This window comes from Gymnodraco acuticeps, unplaced genomic scaffold (assembly GCF_902827175.1).
Source record: "Gymnodraco acuticeps unplaced genomic scaffold, fGymAcu1.1, whole genome shotgun sequence".
In the NCBI taxonomy this organism is placed as follows: Eukaryota; Metazoa; Chordata; class Actinopteri; order Perciformes; family Bathydraconidae; genus Gymnodraco; species Gymnodraco acuticeps.
In genome coordinates this window covers 18,719-34,493 of record NW_022991375.1, presented here as the reverse complement: position 1 = coordinate 34,493, position 15,775 = coordinate 18,719, and the positions used below count along the sequence as shown (strand labels likewise).

The following is a 15,775-nucleotide window of genomic DNA, read 5'->3' as shown; positions in this document are numbered from 1 at the left end:
ATGTAATGCATTATTATTATTATTATTATTATTAACAAAAAGTGTTTCTGCAGTGAATTACCTACCCCACCTTAATATATATCATTTTGTTATCACAATTGGGTGCAGACAGATGGAATCATGGTTCATAGGAACTGGTAACTTTAGCACTCTGTCCAACTAAGCTTTCCTGTCTCAGGTTAAATGTCGAATGAGCTCAAAGGGTTCTTTTTCATTCATTTATTTTGGCAATTATCTCCAAATTAATCTAGGAGAGAAACTTTCAAAAGTCCATCTGAGATAGAATATTACATATGGAAGAGCACATGTGTTAAGGTGTTTTATTGTGTCAACAGAAGTGAAACACCTTCACAGTTGGCTGCAATCCTTAAATAGAAAACTTTTAATTGGGCTTGGGTGCAGTCTTGCAGGGTATATGCAGGAATCCTGAAGTCAAATTTAATACCTTTTAAGACTTTTTTTAAGACCCTTTCCATACATTTTAAGACCTCATCGCAACTTCGAGTTCTAACCGGTTACATTGGCGACACACTTTACCTCACATTTACTATATTGATTGTAAGATAGCACAACTAAACAGAGTGCAGACAGACTACTGAAGCCTCCTCTCCACATGAACTTAGGGGATATCTAGATACTTTCCAAGGTTTGACATAATGAATTGTGCTACTTTTAAAGCAAGGAGCGATGTTTTCAAATCTGTAATCAAAAAGCTCCTCAAAAACGCTAGCAGTTCCTACCGTTGGCTTTTCAAACTGACAAGACAAGAGACGCTCTAACTGTTTTTCAAATGTAACAGTTTGAAAAGCAAGCAAACTGTCTGATTGTCTTTAGTTTTCCGCTGTCGTGTGATAGCAACATGGAGGATTTTAACATTAATTTTAATATATTTGGAGAGCACAGTAATTTGGAGGAATGGTTAGTGGCTGATGAGTCCCCAGTGAAGAAAAGAAAAAGACAAGAGGGACAAGAAAACAGCGGAGAAGTAAGAGAGGCAAAAAGACACCGAGATTTGAATGACAGAGAAATCGACCAAATTGAAGAGGACTGGCATGAATTGAATACAAAACGGAACACATTATGGGCGATGAAATTATTTAAAGACTGGTTGATTGAAAAAAAAGAACCAACGGAGTTTGACAGCTATGGAGCAGAAACCCTCAACACGCAGCTGCGGTCCTTTTACGCAACGGTCCAGACCTCAAACGGCAAAACATATTCAGTTGCCAGTTACTTCAGCATTAGGGCATGGATATCAAGACACTTTCCACGGTTTGACATCATGAACTGCGCTACGTTTAAAGCAAGCAACGATGTTTTCACATCTGTTGTAAAGAAGCTCCGCAAAAACGGGAAAGATGTCAGCCAGCACCACCCGCCTATCTCAGCTGCGGATTTGCGGCTGCTCAGGGCTTCACAGGCGCTGTCTGTAGACACAGCCGGCGGACTGGTCCGGAAAGTGTGGATGGATGTCCAACTGCATCTTGCCAGACGAGGCAGAGAGGGAAATCGGCATTTGATGCAAAGCTCTTTTATTTTGAAACTTGATGATCACGGATGCGAATACATATCTCTTGCCCATAACGCCGATACCAAAAATCATAAAGATCCAAAAGACACAAATAAAGAGAATGACAGAGGTTTTATTTTCGCCGAGCCTGACAACCAAAATTGCCCCGTTGCCAGCTTCAAAAAGTATGTTTCCCTGTGCCCATCTGACGCCAAAGCCTTCTACCTTCACCCACTAAAAAAGGACCAACAGCTTCTCAACGGTGAATCAGTGTGGTATTCACGTGAGCCCATGGGACATAATTTCCTTGGGCAAATGCTACCCACAATAAGCCAGGCAGCCCAGCTTTCAAAGCGCTACACTAACCATAGCCTGAGAAGCACGGCTGTACAACTGCTCTCTCAGGCTCGTCTTGGATCTTAAGAGATCATGTCTGTGACTGGGCACAGGTGCGAGGGCAGCCTGGGCTCCGACAATAACCGAAAGGGAGAAATGGAGCAACATCCTGTCCACCAACCCAGGAAATACCACCACATCGGGTCAGTGCCTTTCCATGTTGTCTGTCCTTACACACAAATTAGCGGTAGAAATATTGTTTCCCGTTTTTTTACATGTTGGGAATTGTGCTTTCAGATGTGTCATCTGCGAAACCCCCGCAAGGAGAGAGGATCGAGGACAGAAACGTCGATCTGAACATCCCTAAAGATTTCCCATTCACCATGTCACATTGTACCATTAATGGAAACGTTCAGGTCAATGTTAATTACAGGTAAGGCTCAAATGCTAACATGAACAGAGTTAGTTGCTATCGAAGCAGTTCCTGCCGTTGCAACAGCCTTTGTTCAAACATCAACAACGGACTATTTTTCGTAGCGGATGAATGTCATTTTAAATTAGTTAAACTATGTTTTTTAATCATTAAAAACATTTTATAAATCAATAAAAGCATTTCAATTAATATTGGGACTCATGTCGTTACTTTGTTGAGAATGTGGCCATGTAATAAGCGGGATAATGTGCAGCGACGCGGTCATTATGGGGAAAAGAACACCCGACAGGCTGATCAGAGAGCCCGACGCGAAGCTCAGGGGACATTACATTGACTTACATGCATTTCCTGGAGACTTATCCTAACCGTAACGTGACCTTACGTGAAGGTCAGGTTTAATGCAGTATGCTGCTTTGTTGCTTCTGTACTCTGTGCTCTTTCATTCCAGTAAAACTCCTCAGAAACCATTAGAAACCAGTATTTGACCAATAAACAAAACAATTGACAAAACTTTGAACTATGAAATATATTAAACTTTGGTGAGCTTCAGTGGGGTAATGCCATATAGGAGCTCCCTTACAAATACCCAGGGGTTAAATTGGGCTGGGGCTGTCCGGGGCTAAGCCCGGCACATAGGACGATGCTCTGACGTCATCACCCTCACACATTTGTCATATGTTTACAAAAAACGATATATATGTTAAGACTTTTCTCGTTCTTAATATAGACTATATTTAGGGTCGATATGTGTTGACCTTACTTTAAAATAGCAGATCTCTGTGACCGGATATAGTTTGGCTTAGACCCCGGCCCCACGACAGTAAAACGCATACGCAAAAGCAAAAAAGTCTTCCGTTCACACGCATTCGATTCATTAACGTGTCCGTTCACACTAGACCGCTGGAAATGCTGGAAACGCTATAGTACATATGCCAGGCCTGTAAGTGGCGCTGCTGCCGCCACAAAATACACCAAAAGCAGCGAAGAAGACCCCGGAGCATGGTTGTCATGGTTGCCCTTCTGTTTATTCTCCGCGGTGGACGGCATGTTCTCCTGCTGTATATCTCTCAGGTAGTCCACCAGCAGATAACCCCCCCCCCACAGAGCGGAGCAAGGCAACGAAACTTAAAATAAGAAGCAGCATTTTATGGCACGCTATGCATGGGAACACCTTGAGGGGGTTTCCCGACATGTTGTTTCAGTAAATTAAAGGGTGTTTCATGTTGTCGTTGCTGTGGACCTTCTTAATACCTTGGAAAATGCCGTTTAATACTTTTTAATAGCCTTAATTTTCGCTGATTTATTTGATTGATTTATCAACTTTTAATACTTTTTAAGACCCCGCGGACACCCTGCTTTTAAATGTTGACTTGCTACAACAGCTACAGGCTGCATATTTTGTATTCATCTCACCATCCCCATGTAGGCCCCGTAGGTTTCTGTTGTTGTGATGCCTCCATGTTTCATGATCCACTCGTATCCTCTCCACTCCTCCCCTCCATCGCAGCCGTTATTGCCGAAACCCCAGGAACAGTCCAACAGCATCTGCTGGGACAGAACCTGCAGAGAGCCCGTCTGAAACAACAAGACAGAACAACATGATCCCACTCAGATGAGCAACCTCAGCATGAATATTTTTTTCTGAGGCAAAAAAGTTTGGGAAAATAAAGTTCAGTCAAGACCAGATGTTGCGCCAGAGTTTTTCACTGCCCGACAGGATCGTAAAATGTACGTCACAATCCATTATTACCCGTCGGTCTTTACACAACTCTGACGGGGGGGAAGAGCACGCTCGTGAACTGTCAACGGGGGGTGACGCTCGTGAACTGTTAGCCGGTGTTATGCATGCCCACTGCACCTCGCGGGAGCGCGCCACAGCGTAAAGCACTACCAGACATTTCAATGATTTGTACGGCAAAGTTAGGTTTGGAAACGAGTTTGTTCTAATCTGTCAAAATGACGGACTGCTTTCAGATTTTTCCGTCATTGTTAAAAGAAAATTGGCCAGAGACGGAAAATATTCTGGTCAAGACATGTTTTTTACACCAGCTGCTGTGAGGTTACCAAGATGGAGAGCAGCTCTGTTTACGAGCCTGCAGGTCACTTCTTGCTGCTGCGCTGCTGGCAAAGGCATAAAGATGATCTGCAGGGGCTGCACAACAGAACTTACTCTTAACCTCATCTAACTGTGTCTGAAAAACACTAGAAATGCTTTAATAGAGAACTGCATGTATCTTCTCTCTCTGTGCTACCATTTCAAGTGAGAAATCTTTAGTCATTTTCGTAAAACGGCTGGACATTTTAAAGTGACTATAAAAAGAAAAAAGAAAACTAAAAGAAAACTATTTTAATGATGCTTTGCATCAGAACAAAACTGAATATTTTATAATAACCAACCTCCTTCCATCTTTTCCCTGCAGTCAACACTACTCAATCCCTTACAGCTACTGGCCAAGGCAAGGGACGAAATCAGGAGTGTTTTGGTAAAAGAGTTCAAGAATTTGGTCATTTAGATGGGGTGCCTTCACATCCGATAAAACAGCGTCCAATGATTGGATCTAGTTGCATGGCAACAACAGAAAAGGAATGCCTTTGAGCTTTGCCATGCATGGGCTGGAGGCAGGCTGGAGCCAGTACATTGTCACATCTGTCTAACGTCAGTGTGGAACAATTACTCTTCTTACCGACAGCCCCCCCCCCCACCTCCTTCTCTGAAGGGAGCGACTTGTTTACACTCACAGAGGGGCTTAAAGGACACAACAGGGGGGCCGCAACTCAAATTAGGGCATCAAAGACCGAATCGTTACACTTTGGTGACTGAAAACAGACTCAAATGGTCAGTCCAAGTTCACACAACATTATATTTTACTATATGTTTTAGACTGGCCATTTTAGGAGTTTAAAATGGAATAGCATAATTAGGTCTTGTATAATTTACGATAGGCTTACTTACTCTATTTCGCCTTATACCTGCACTGTACATTTGCTGTAAATGTACATTTCCCTGCTCCGGACAAATAAGGGATTTCTGATTCTGATCATTTCCTTTCGTGTGCTGCTGTCGTGTTATCTTTGGAAAATTGTCAGAAAAAAGAACCTTACTTCAACCCAAAATCAGCCATCATATTTTACTCTTTGTTTCTATGAAATGTGCTGTATTTATCCTGCCTAAATAACCAAATTCCCTTCATACCGCCACAAGCACTATTAAAGTGATATTTTTGCACATTTTCAATATTTAGAAAAATGCCAAAGATATATTAACACCAAACATAACTGCGATGAAAATCAACCAAAACATGAGCAGATGAAGCGCCATGCTGATCATCTGTGGCTTCAAACAGCATAAGGGAGTGTGGAAACACTGGAGAGTGGCCAGTGCGAGAGCTGCTGGTTTCTAATCCTTTACCTTCAGGAAGAGAGCGCCCTCTACTGTTCCAGTGGTGGCAAAGCTCCAGCAGGATCCGCAGATGGCCTGGTCCTTCACCGGGGTCACAGCACCTGCACAGAGTGGAGGTTAACACTAGGAACTCCAGGAAGAAAGAACCGTCTTTGGTAAAACAATAATATATCTGTACGTACCGTAAAGCCTCCAGTCAAGTGACCCGGGTAAGTTCACCTCTTGGTAAAGATTTGAGGGGAAGGGGAGCCCTCTGTTCGGGGTCTTTGCTCGTTTCCTCCCCCTCATGGTGGCCAGCTCCGACATGGTGCGATCCGACAGAGAGTTCAGAGCCAGAGAGAAGGGAAGCCCTGCACGGTTTGTTGAGTGGACATACCTACAGAAACAAGAAGACAGTCATCAGAAACCCTGCAGTTTGAACTAGTGCTTTATCCATGACGGACTGCTATTAAGCTAGCCTGTTTTCATTAAGAAAGTTCATATTGTTTTAATAGAAAGCTCTACTTAACCCTCCCCCCCCCTGTTTACTGTTATTCGTACCTTGTATTAGATTTCTTGTTTTTTATATTTTATATATGCACCATGACATCAAGTCAAATTCCTAGTATGTGCGAACCTACCTGGCGATAAACCTGTTTCTGATTCTGATTATTGTGTGGTGAAATCGGCTTCTTATTTTCATTTTTCATCGTACTTTTTTTCCAATTAATTAAATCTCAATGTCTGCGCTCTGTGTGCTACACTTTTATCATTGTTTATAGGATTGTAGTGTTTTATGTTCTATAATACAATTAAAATAGTTTCTTACACAACAAAATGCCCTGCAGTGAGAAAACATATTCATTTTGACTAGTCTACAATGTTTGTTAGATTCCAAAATAGTTTTGTTGTTGTGACATTTCAAATAAAAAGAGACTTTTGCAACAACGTAAAAGAAAAAAAGTATTGAATGTTATTCTCACCTGAGGTTATGAACAAAAGCGTGCTCTCTTTTCTCATGCTCTCTCTCATCGCTGTACTGACGCTGAAACTTGTCCTTGAAATGGTTGAACATGTGCTCTGATTGGCCGGAAGCTGAGGTGTGGATGAGATCTTTCATTGGATTGGCCAACATGTGGTGCTCCACGCCTGGACCAGGAAATCCCCCACAGCTCATCCCTGTAGGGGGGGAAATAAAGTGTGTTTTAACCCTTTTAAACTTTAAAGTTCCCCGATTATACATCAATATATAATAGATCTCAGATATATACAAAACATGTCTCTGAAGTGTTTGGCTCCAAACACCAAACAGATCATTGCAGCATCCCATAATCCCCTCTGTTTCAGCCCTGTTTCTAAAGTGCTGATTCTCTGTCTGTTACTTTAGATGAAAATCAGGAGCCCCTCCCCACGCCCCTCTGAGTTGAGAGAGATTTGGTTAAAAAGAACACAATGGTGCTCTAGGAGGAGATGCAAGTGATAAGGTGGGAAGGGGGTTACCTTGGTTGGTGATTGGCTAATGGTTACACAAGCACGTCTGTCCGTCCTGGGAGAGGGATCCCTCCTCTGTCGCTCTCCCTGAGGTTTCTCCCATTTTTTCCCTTAAACTGTGGGTTTTCTCTGGAAGTTTTTCCTTGTACGATGTGAGGGTCTAAGGACAGAGGGTGTCGTTTTCTCATACTGATATTCTGAACAATCTGTGCTGTTGTATTTGCTGTAAAGTGTCTCTACTGTAGGCTATTTTTATTATATGTACAGCACTTTGGCTCGACCAAAAATCGTTTATAAATGTGCTATATAAATAAAACTTGATTTGCCAAAACATCGTTATGACATCATAAAGTGGCCAAAATCTGATCAGCTCATTTTCAGACAGGTTTTTATAGAACTGGATCAGGGCAAAAAGTGAGCGAATATTTTTTCCTGAAACTTTCTGAATCTCTTTACACAGAGGGGACACATGTTGATGTAGAAAATACTTGAAAAAGTGGATTTTGCATAATAGGTCCTTTTTAAAAACAATTCTGGATGTTTGGACCTGCAGCAGAGCACACACCTTCAGGCAGGGAGAAGGCTTTGGGGTCCACATGAAGGCTGAACTCTTTGTAGTCCACCAGGTATTTGTCGTAATGTGAGCCCAGCAGCGTGTTGTATCCCATCATCTCGTAATGCAGCGGGGTGGCTGGGCCCTCCTTGCTGTTTGCCCCCCCGCTCTGAGTGTGTCACCCACAGTGTGTAGGTGTTCTTCTTATGACCCACAGTGGTCACATTCTGCCACACTTCACACAGGGACCCTCCAAAGTAATCCATCCTCAGGAACTATGGGGGAGGAGGGGGCATCAATATCAGAGAGGCAAACTCAGTGGACCTTTTTAAAACGACATCTTGAAGACATATTGTTCTGGATTAGGTTTTTATCAAGGACATCCTCCTTTTAATTGGCCTTTAAATCATTATTATAATTTGTAATATTCATTTATTTATAGTTTTTAATGTATTTATTCATGTTATCTTATGTCTTCCTTTGTTGTACTGAGAGAATTGTGAACATTTGGATCATTATTTATTTTATTGTACTCTTTTATTATTATACCTTTTTACCTCCTTATGTTCATTGAATTTTTAAACGATGTTTGTTTTGCTGCCTGTGTGTAAAAAGGTTAAACGTTTGACCTGAATTTCTTGTTATCTGATTTAAATATGTGCCGCGTTGTTACAGTACTTGGAGATGCACATACTGTATGAAAAGTGCTATAAAAATAAAGCTTTATTATTAATATTATCAACATTGTGAATGGTAAACACACATAATTGAATATTTCTGCATCTGGAAATCAGGGTTGGATTAAATGTAAACCTACAGTTAAAATTAAATCAATACATGCATTTGTATCCTGTTGTAAAGAGGATGATGCTAACTATGATGTTTTGATGTATGTAGCCCAGTTTTACCCGAGCCCCTAACCTAAATCTCACAAGATATTCATGAGTGCTATTTATTTGCACACACTGTCCTCTCTTGGAGGTCTGCAAATAAATCCTTTAAGTGTAAATAAGTGCAGAGTTGCCAACACCCGCTCAGGTTCAGTCTGAAGTTACATTTTAATAGTATAGGTCACAGAATACACCGTGAGGGGGGAAGTTACGGAGCCCCCTAGGGGACATGGAGAAGAAAAACAAAATTATTTCAAAAAATAAATAAATGTTTTGCGATATCTCGCAATACTTTTGCGAGATATCGCAAAACCTTTCATTTCATTTCAACCTTTCATTTCATCAACCTTTCAATGTACTTCCTGGGGCCTATACTACGAAGTTGGTTCAACCTAACCTGGATATGTTTGAGTTAGCCGGTTGGCCTAATCCAAAACATACGCGCTCTCGCTAAACTGTACTACGACGCTGGTTATCAAGTGGATCGCTCAAGCCAGCCGTGTCCTATCTAGTTAGGTGCGCGTTCACATGAAAGGGGTGGTATTTGGAGCATTCGACCAATCACAAACATGGAGAAGCGTACTGACAGCGCAGCGTCATACTTCCTGAATGAAAAGTGAACTGTAATACTAGTCAAAAATGAAGAAGTTAAACTTTAAACATCCATGACTTAAACACTTTATCCAGGATAAAAGCCACATAGGTGCACCTGCAAGGTGAATACAGCTGGTAACAGAACAAGTGTTTGAATGCGTACATTAACAGGTTTATGATATCACTGCCCCGTCTAAGACACGATCTGACTTTAATTACATTTGTCTCGAGTGTTTTCGTCAACTTAATGTGTTGCTTAAAATAATACTTCTGCATACAGTATGTGACACTGTGAGTGTTGCACGGCCAGATACGGCTCAAGAAGCTGACTCAGATAAGGAGATATATGATACATTATGATGTGATATGATGTGATATGAATGATAATGGGGACACATCGTCTGCACTCAGTGTACTTATGTTGTGGCAGATATTTAAGTAAGCTTTCTTAACGCTAATGTTATAATAGTCAGATTGCTCTGAAGATGGGAGGTGATATTCTATTAATGTTCACGTTTCACACAGTCGGTGATTTTGCCGGCCGTCTTTCCTGCAATGGCAGTTTTTCTGTATTTCCTTTCTCCTGTAATATGACTTGATCGCTTTAAACTCCGCACACTGAGCTCTGATTGGTCAGCAGGCGTGCTTTCACTGAGTTGATCTCTTAGCCTGCAACCTAACCTGGTCCCGACCAGGTTAGCCGCTAAGCATAAGTTACCATGGAGATCTAGCCTGCTAAAAAGAGAACCAGCTTCGTAGGACCGGAAAGCCCTAGTTTCCCCTGAATTTAGCCGGCTAAGCGAAAATCCTGCTTCGTAGTATACCCCCCTGGTCAGTTCGGCTGCTACGGCAACACAGAAACCACAACAATGGAGCGGTTCATCGATTTTACTTTGAGCTTGGCCTTAAATATAAAGATATAACATCAGTGCTTGGCAATAGGCAGAGGTTTCACATAAGTGAAAGACACCTCAAGAGAACACTCAGAGCGAGGGGACATAAACGTTCTTCTGAGCTGAGTTATTGACAGATTCGAATTTCGCGGATCAATAACTCATGAACATAACAACATGACTTTACAATCATAGCAAGGTAGACAACGAGCTACAGAGTCGTTTTCATCAGAACAGTTCGATACGCGCCGTCATCCGAGCTAAACATCAAGAATTGGTCACAATCTGCAGCTGGAGGAAGGAGAGGAGTGCTTAGGGACCGTCTACAAACTGCAACGGGGTTTTGCGAGATCTCGCAAAACTTTTTCCTTTTTTTTTTGTTCAAATAATTGTTTTTTCTTCTCCATGTCCCCTAGGGGGCTCCGTAGGAAGTAAATAGTACTTTTTGTAGAAGTTCTTATTTTAGGGATTATTTTTCCATGCTGTAAAATAATCTAGGAAATGCTTTGGTTCATTATCATAGCAACAAATAACAGTTTTCAAGTTTGTTAGAGTTAATAAAACTGATATCAACATTTGTTTTTAAATCTCAGCTAAAAACGCACCTCTTTGCACTTGCTTTTAACACTAGTTGAACATAACATTTGTATGTGTTTCTAGTTACTGTGTTTTTTAATCATAGTTTTATTATTTTATTCCCATTGTGTTATTTAATAATGAGGTTGTTTTTAAATGAGCTATATAAATTAATAAAGATTGAGATTACACAACTTTGTTTTGGTGCTGAGATACTGCACCGAGCGTCTTTACACTCACAGACCTGGAAGCCCTGCACATCGGGCAGAGACGCCTGCGTGGTGACGGCTTCATCGGCCGTTCCGTTGGTCTGGAAACACTTCATCACGTTCTGCTCCGTCTCTGTGGTCTCTGGAGAGATTTTATAAGCAACGCCCCACTGCAGCTCTGCACCCAGCTGGTAGGTTGACACCTGGCCTGTTGACAAACAATGTGAGACACCTTTTGTTTACTTCAGTAACATAATGACATCACTATATTACACTAGTGCTTCTATTGATATGCTTTATGATAGGGTGGGACATCTCTCAGCGGTTGACCAATCAAAACAGAGCCAGCCAACTAACCAATCAAATCAGACTGGGCTCTGGTTTCAGACAGAGGGTGAAAAGAGCTGCTGCAGCACAGGCAGTATGAGAACAATAAAGAGCTTTTTGAACATTAAAGCATGGAGACATGTCCCAGTAGAGACACTAAATACTCATATGAGCCTGATAATTAGGCTTTTCCATTTCTTTTAATGACCAAAACTCTCATATAACTAATGTTCTTTTCACCCTATGTACAGATTGTGCAACCCCATGACGCAAATGTATGATTTGGGATACTTAAATACAAATTGGTAACTGCCACTTACTAACTGTGATGCCCCTGTGGGGTCATCTGGAGAGGGTGTGGCTGTGCTGCATCCAGTTGCATTGATTGCAGTAACTCAGGGCACCTGGGTCTGGTGCCCTGCAGGTATTTAAAGCCTCTCTGTTTCCTCTCTCTGTTTTCTCCTACAGGCACCCGGTTTTGGTTGAGTATGTTCAGTTGCTTCACTTTGTGCACTTCAACACTCACACTCATACATGTCCATGCAATTCTCACCCTGCACTTACACTATACCACTGACATCCACACCTCATGCTTCATTTGGTTTTGCACTTAATTAAATTTGGCTAATTTAGACTACTTGCTTTAATAAACACATTTTGTTAAACCGTTGATATGGTGTGTCTCCTCTTTGTTGTGGCCTTTTGAGCCAGGTCATAACACTAACCGTAACGGAGAAAAGTTCAATCCGACATTTTACTTCCTGAAGATGGTAAGGATACAAAAGAAGAATCCTATAACATAATCTCAAACAAGACAGAAAGTAACAGGCTCAAAGTCACATGAGCTGTAACACGAGGTAACAGTGAAACTTCTCCAGAAGTGATTATTCTTTCTTTTTCACTTCTTTGTTTATGTGCTTATGTTCTGCTCTGCTCACAAAGGTCTGACACAAGAGGTCTTCAGTTTCACATCAATAATTCAGCCAAGCAGGAAAAACCCAGAGTCAGCTTTAAGAGGAACAGTCATGTGGTTTCTTACCATGGTAGTAGTCTATTCGACTGGACTTTGCCACTAGATCAAACCAGGCCTCAAAAGGCTCCTTGATCTCAGCATAGGGCAGAGAGATCACCCCTGCAATGGAAAGGTCAAACATGTTATCGTGTAATAAAACAACATTATAAGGAAAAGGCCCAAATGTGTAATGTGCAGGTACTGCTTACCTTTGACATGATAGCTGCTCCCAAAATTTGGAAGAGAGGGGACTGCTTTTCCCTCTGAAGCTGAAAACAAGCATAACAAGTGTTATTTATGTAATACTCATAACAGAATGCATGTGATATGTAATAACATGTGTCCTTATCAATTACAAAGGGTCACAGCAAATATCTACAAGAGATGTGGTAATTCAGTCAAATCTCTATTTTCTTCCAAAGTTACGGCCATAGCAGACAATGAACGGATGTCTTTTGTCAGTCATTTTGTAGGGAAATTGAACAATTAACATAAGAGAATGCGTTATTAGTCCCAGAATGTGGGGAAATGTGCAGTGTTTCAGCAGCAAAAAGACAAAGTTAGTGCACAAGTGCCCAGATAAAAACTAAACTAAATATTGTAGACAGTCTGAATATAGAATTAAAACTATTGCACGCATGCTATGTACTTATTGTTGTGGAAATATTTTCCAAGGCCCATAACTTTGACCCAGTGTATCAGTTCAAACTGTCCTGACTGAGCACAGGCACCTGTAACCTTGGCTGCTGTGCTCTCAGTGTTTTGTCTCCCTGTTCCTGCCTGTTGGCGTCAGCTGATAGAGGTGTTATCATTCTATCTTGTTATGCAGCATGTTGATGATGCTCTCTGAACTAGCTAAATACATGGGTCTGGGGTAGAGTTCTTCAGAATTGACGTGGCAACTCTACCGTGAAGTCAGAACCTCTGACTCTTGGACTTGTGATGTGAATCCTCCGGCCGTTAACTCCAAATAAACCATCATGTGTTTGACATCAAAGCTACTGCTCTTCCCGTGTCTCCTTCCTGAGTCGGTGACTCCCACTGCATAGCTACACAGAAGTTTCCTCTACACTTATCAAAAAGCATATCATATTGATGTTACGGATGAATAAAGAAATTAATTAGGAGTTTTTGTATGTGCAGTTTAGTCGTATTCGTATGTATAAAATCGACATTATGGGTAAACTGGGAGCAGTGCTGATTAAATTATTGTACATTATTAAGCCATTCTTCAAGTAAAACATATTTGTAAAAATCTAATAGCTCCCAGACTTGCCCACAATCCCTCATATTGCATTTAGCAAAGGGAAGGAATAACAATATAACACAATTACTTATTACACATGTAGTAAAGTTCAGTCATTAAAATGTAGCATTGCGTGTTACATATACCGAATCAAAGAATAGGTTATACCAGGGGTGCCCAACCAGTCGATCGCGATCGACCGGTCGATCGCGGGGAGATTCCCAGACGATCGCGAGATGTGTCTAAAAATAGAACAATAATATTCTGTTTTATCGTTAATGTCCTGTAACATAATCTTCCTGTGGCAGAATAATGCACATGAACGCATCAAAGCTTTGTGATTGGCCGGCGTGACCCCATGTGTCGGGGCGTGGCTGGTGGGCAGGGCAGTGGGCACTATTTCGCTGACATTGTCTGTGTCAACACTCAACAACAGGAGTGACAGTCCACACACACACAAGACCGCAATTATGGCAGAAGCAAAAAATCCCAAAATATATAATTTTCACTCCGAGTGGGAGGATGATTATTTCTGTATCTATTCCAATTCAAAGTCCATCTGTCTCATCTGCAATACGAGCGTGGCTTTATCGAAGAATGGTAATTTAGGAGCGGCATTTCAAAACAGTGCACAAACGCTACGAGACGGAATTCCCTCCTAATTCTGCCCTACGCTCCCAAAATGGGAGGGGCCTGAAAGGACAGCTAAATGCACAGCAGTCCATTTTCACCAGGCCCAACAACAAGAGCAAGGCTGCTACCAGAGCATCTTATCGTGTCATGAAGTCTTTCAAAGACGGCAAAGTTGTGAAAGAAGCTATCCTGGAGGCTGCCGACGCGCTTTTTTGGGGACAGTAAAAATAACAGTAGCATTTCAACAGGTTTTTGATATAATAAAAACTCAAGTTAGATACCGCTATTAATCAGCTGTAAGTTTTAGTTTGTTTGAACTTATTCATTATAATTATTGTACAAAATGGTATAATAATGCAAACTTCAATTGATTATAGTCTATTATCAATTCAGGTTAAGAAACTAGTGTTGCTTGCATCCTATTTTAAAGGCATTTCTTTTTATACTCTACTAAAATGCAACAAAAAAAGGGTTTGATTCTATTAATTGTGTCTTTTTTATTGCACTGTGGCAGCAGATTCCTGTGTAGCTTCAGATCTGAGTTGTCTTATTAGTAAGCCTAATTTATACTTTTGTAGCAACACTATTTTTATATAATGGCAAAGAAAGGGTTCAGAGTCTTTTCTTTACCCACTGTAGTGTGACGTGTGAATAAACTCCAACTCTGTATCAACAACACTGTTGTGTAACTTCAGTTAAATACTTGTATGCGTGTAGATTAGAAAGAGGTAAGATAAAGGATCTGCAGTATTTTATGAAGTATTCATCGTACAAAGGTCAGTTTTATACAAGTAGACGTGTGTATTTACCTGGTAGTCGGCTGTCAGTAACTACGCCTCTCTATTTGGACTGGTAGATCTCGGCAGACTGGCAACTTTAAAAGTAGCTCTCGGTTCAAAAAAGGTTGGGCACCCCTGGGTTATACTTATATAGTATCATAAGCAATATTGTACGATGCATCAGGCTGCCTTTATAAGCAAGTTAAGTCTACATTTACATATTTCTGCCTGAAGTTTGGCATTAATTGAATCAGAATGCCTTTATTCGTCCCACAGAGGAGATCATTACATTGTGACAGCAGTATAGATAGAGACGAACTTAAAAAAATAACAAACTGTTAGATAAAAAGCCATGCACATAGTATTTAAAATAAATAGTACACATACAGGGAAACATTGTAGAATACTGTGTGGTAGCGGGTAGATTGCAGTGGTAAATAACATAAATATATTTACAAAATAAATATAATTCATGTTTGTTGTCAGTTACATGACATGTAATGCTAAGAAGTAGCAGGCGGTAGTAATACTAATATTAGCTAACATATTGCACAACACCTCTAGCCTTTAAATGTATGAACTGCGAGTATGTACCACTGCTGGGAAAGACGTATTCCTGAAAGTATTCCTTAAGTAATCTGAACAAAAACCTTCATGACATCTATCACGCTGTAATAACACTGACTGCTATGCTAGCTGCTATAATAGCATACAGCTAACTGAAAACACAATGTAAATATTGTCTCTTACCTATTACAGCCCACAAAAGAACAGCTGCGATGTATAAACGCATTGTTTCCACTGTTAGAGATCAGAAATAGAGTCAGACTAAACTAAAACAAAAACCCACGACTCTCACAACCTTCGTTTGTTCTTAAATAACTAACTACAAGGACCCAAAGTAACTGACGTCC

At 40.9% G+C, this 15,775-nt stretch overlaps 1 protein-coding gene across 1 annotated transcript in view; it reads right to left on the bottom strand.

Moving 5' to 3' along the window:
* Window positions 1-15,775, bottom strand: part of LOC117562896 (digestive cysteine proteinase 2-like) — a 20,649-nt gene extending 4,874 nt beyond the window's left edge. The window contains 10 exon segments of the mRNA XM_034240848.1: window positions 3,693-3,854; window positions 5,689-5,780; window positions 5,862-6,055; window positions 6,642-6,837; window positions 7,715-7,868; window positions 7,870-7,977; window positions 10,900-11,072; window positions 12,231-12,323; window positions 12,413-12,472; window positions 15,612-15,775. Of these exon segments, the coding sequence (XP_034096739.1) occupies window positions 3,693-3,854; window positions 5,689-5,780; window positions 5,862-6,055; window positions 6,642-6,837; window positions 7,715-7,868; window positions 7,870-7,977; window positions 10,900-11,072; window positions 12,231-12,323; window positions 12,413-12,472; window positions 15,612-15,654 (1,275 nt within the window). The 5' untranslated portion in view covers window positions 15,655-15,775.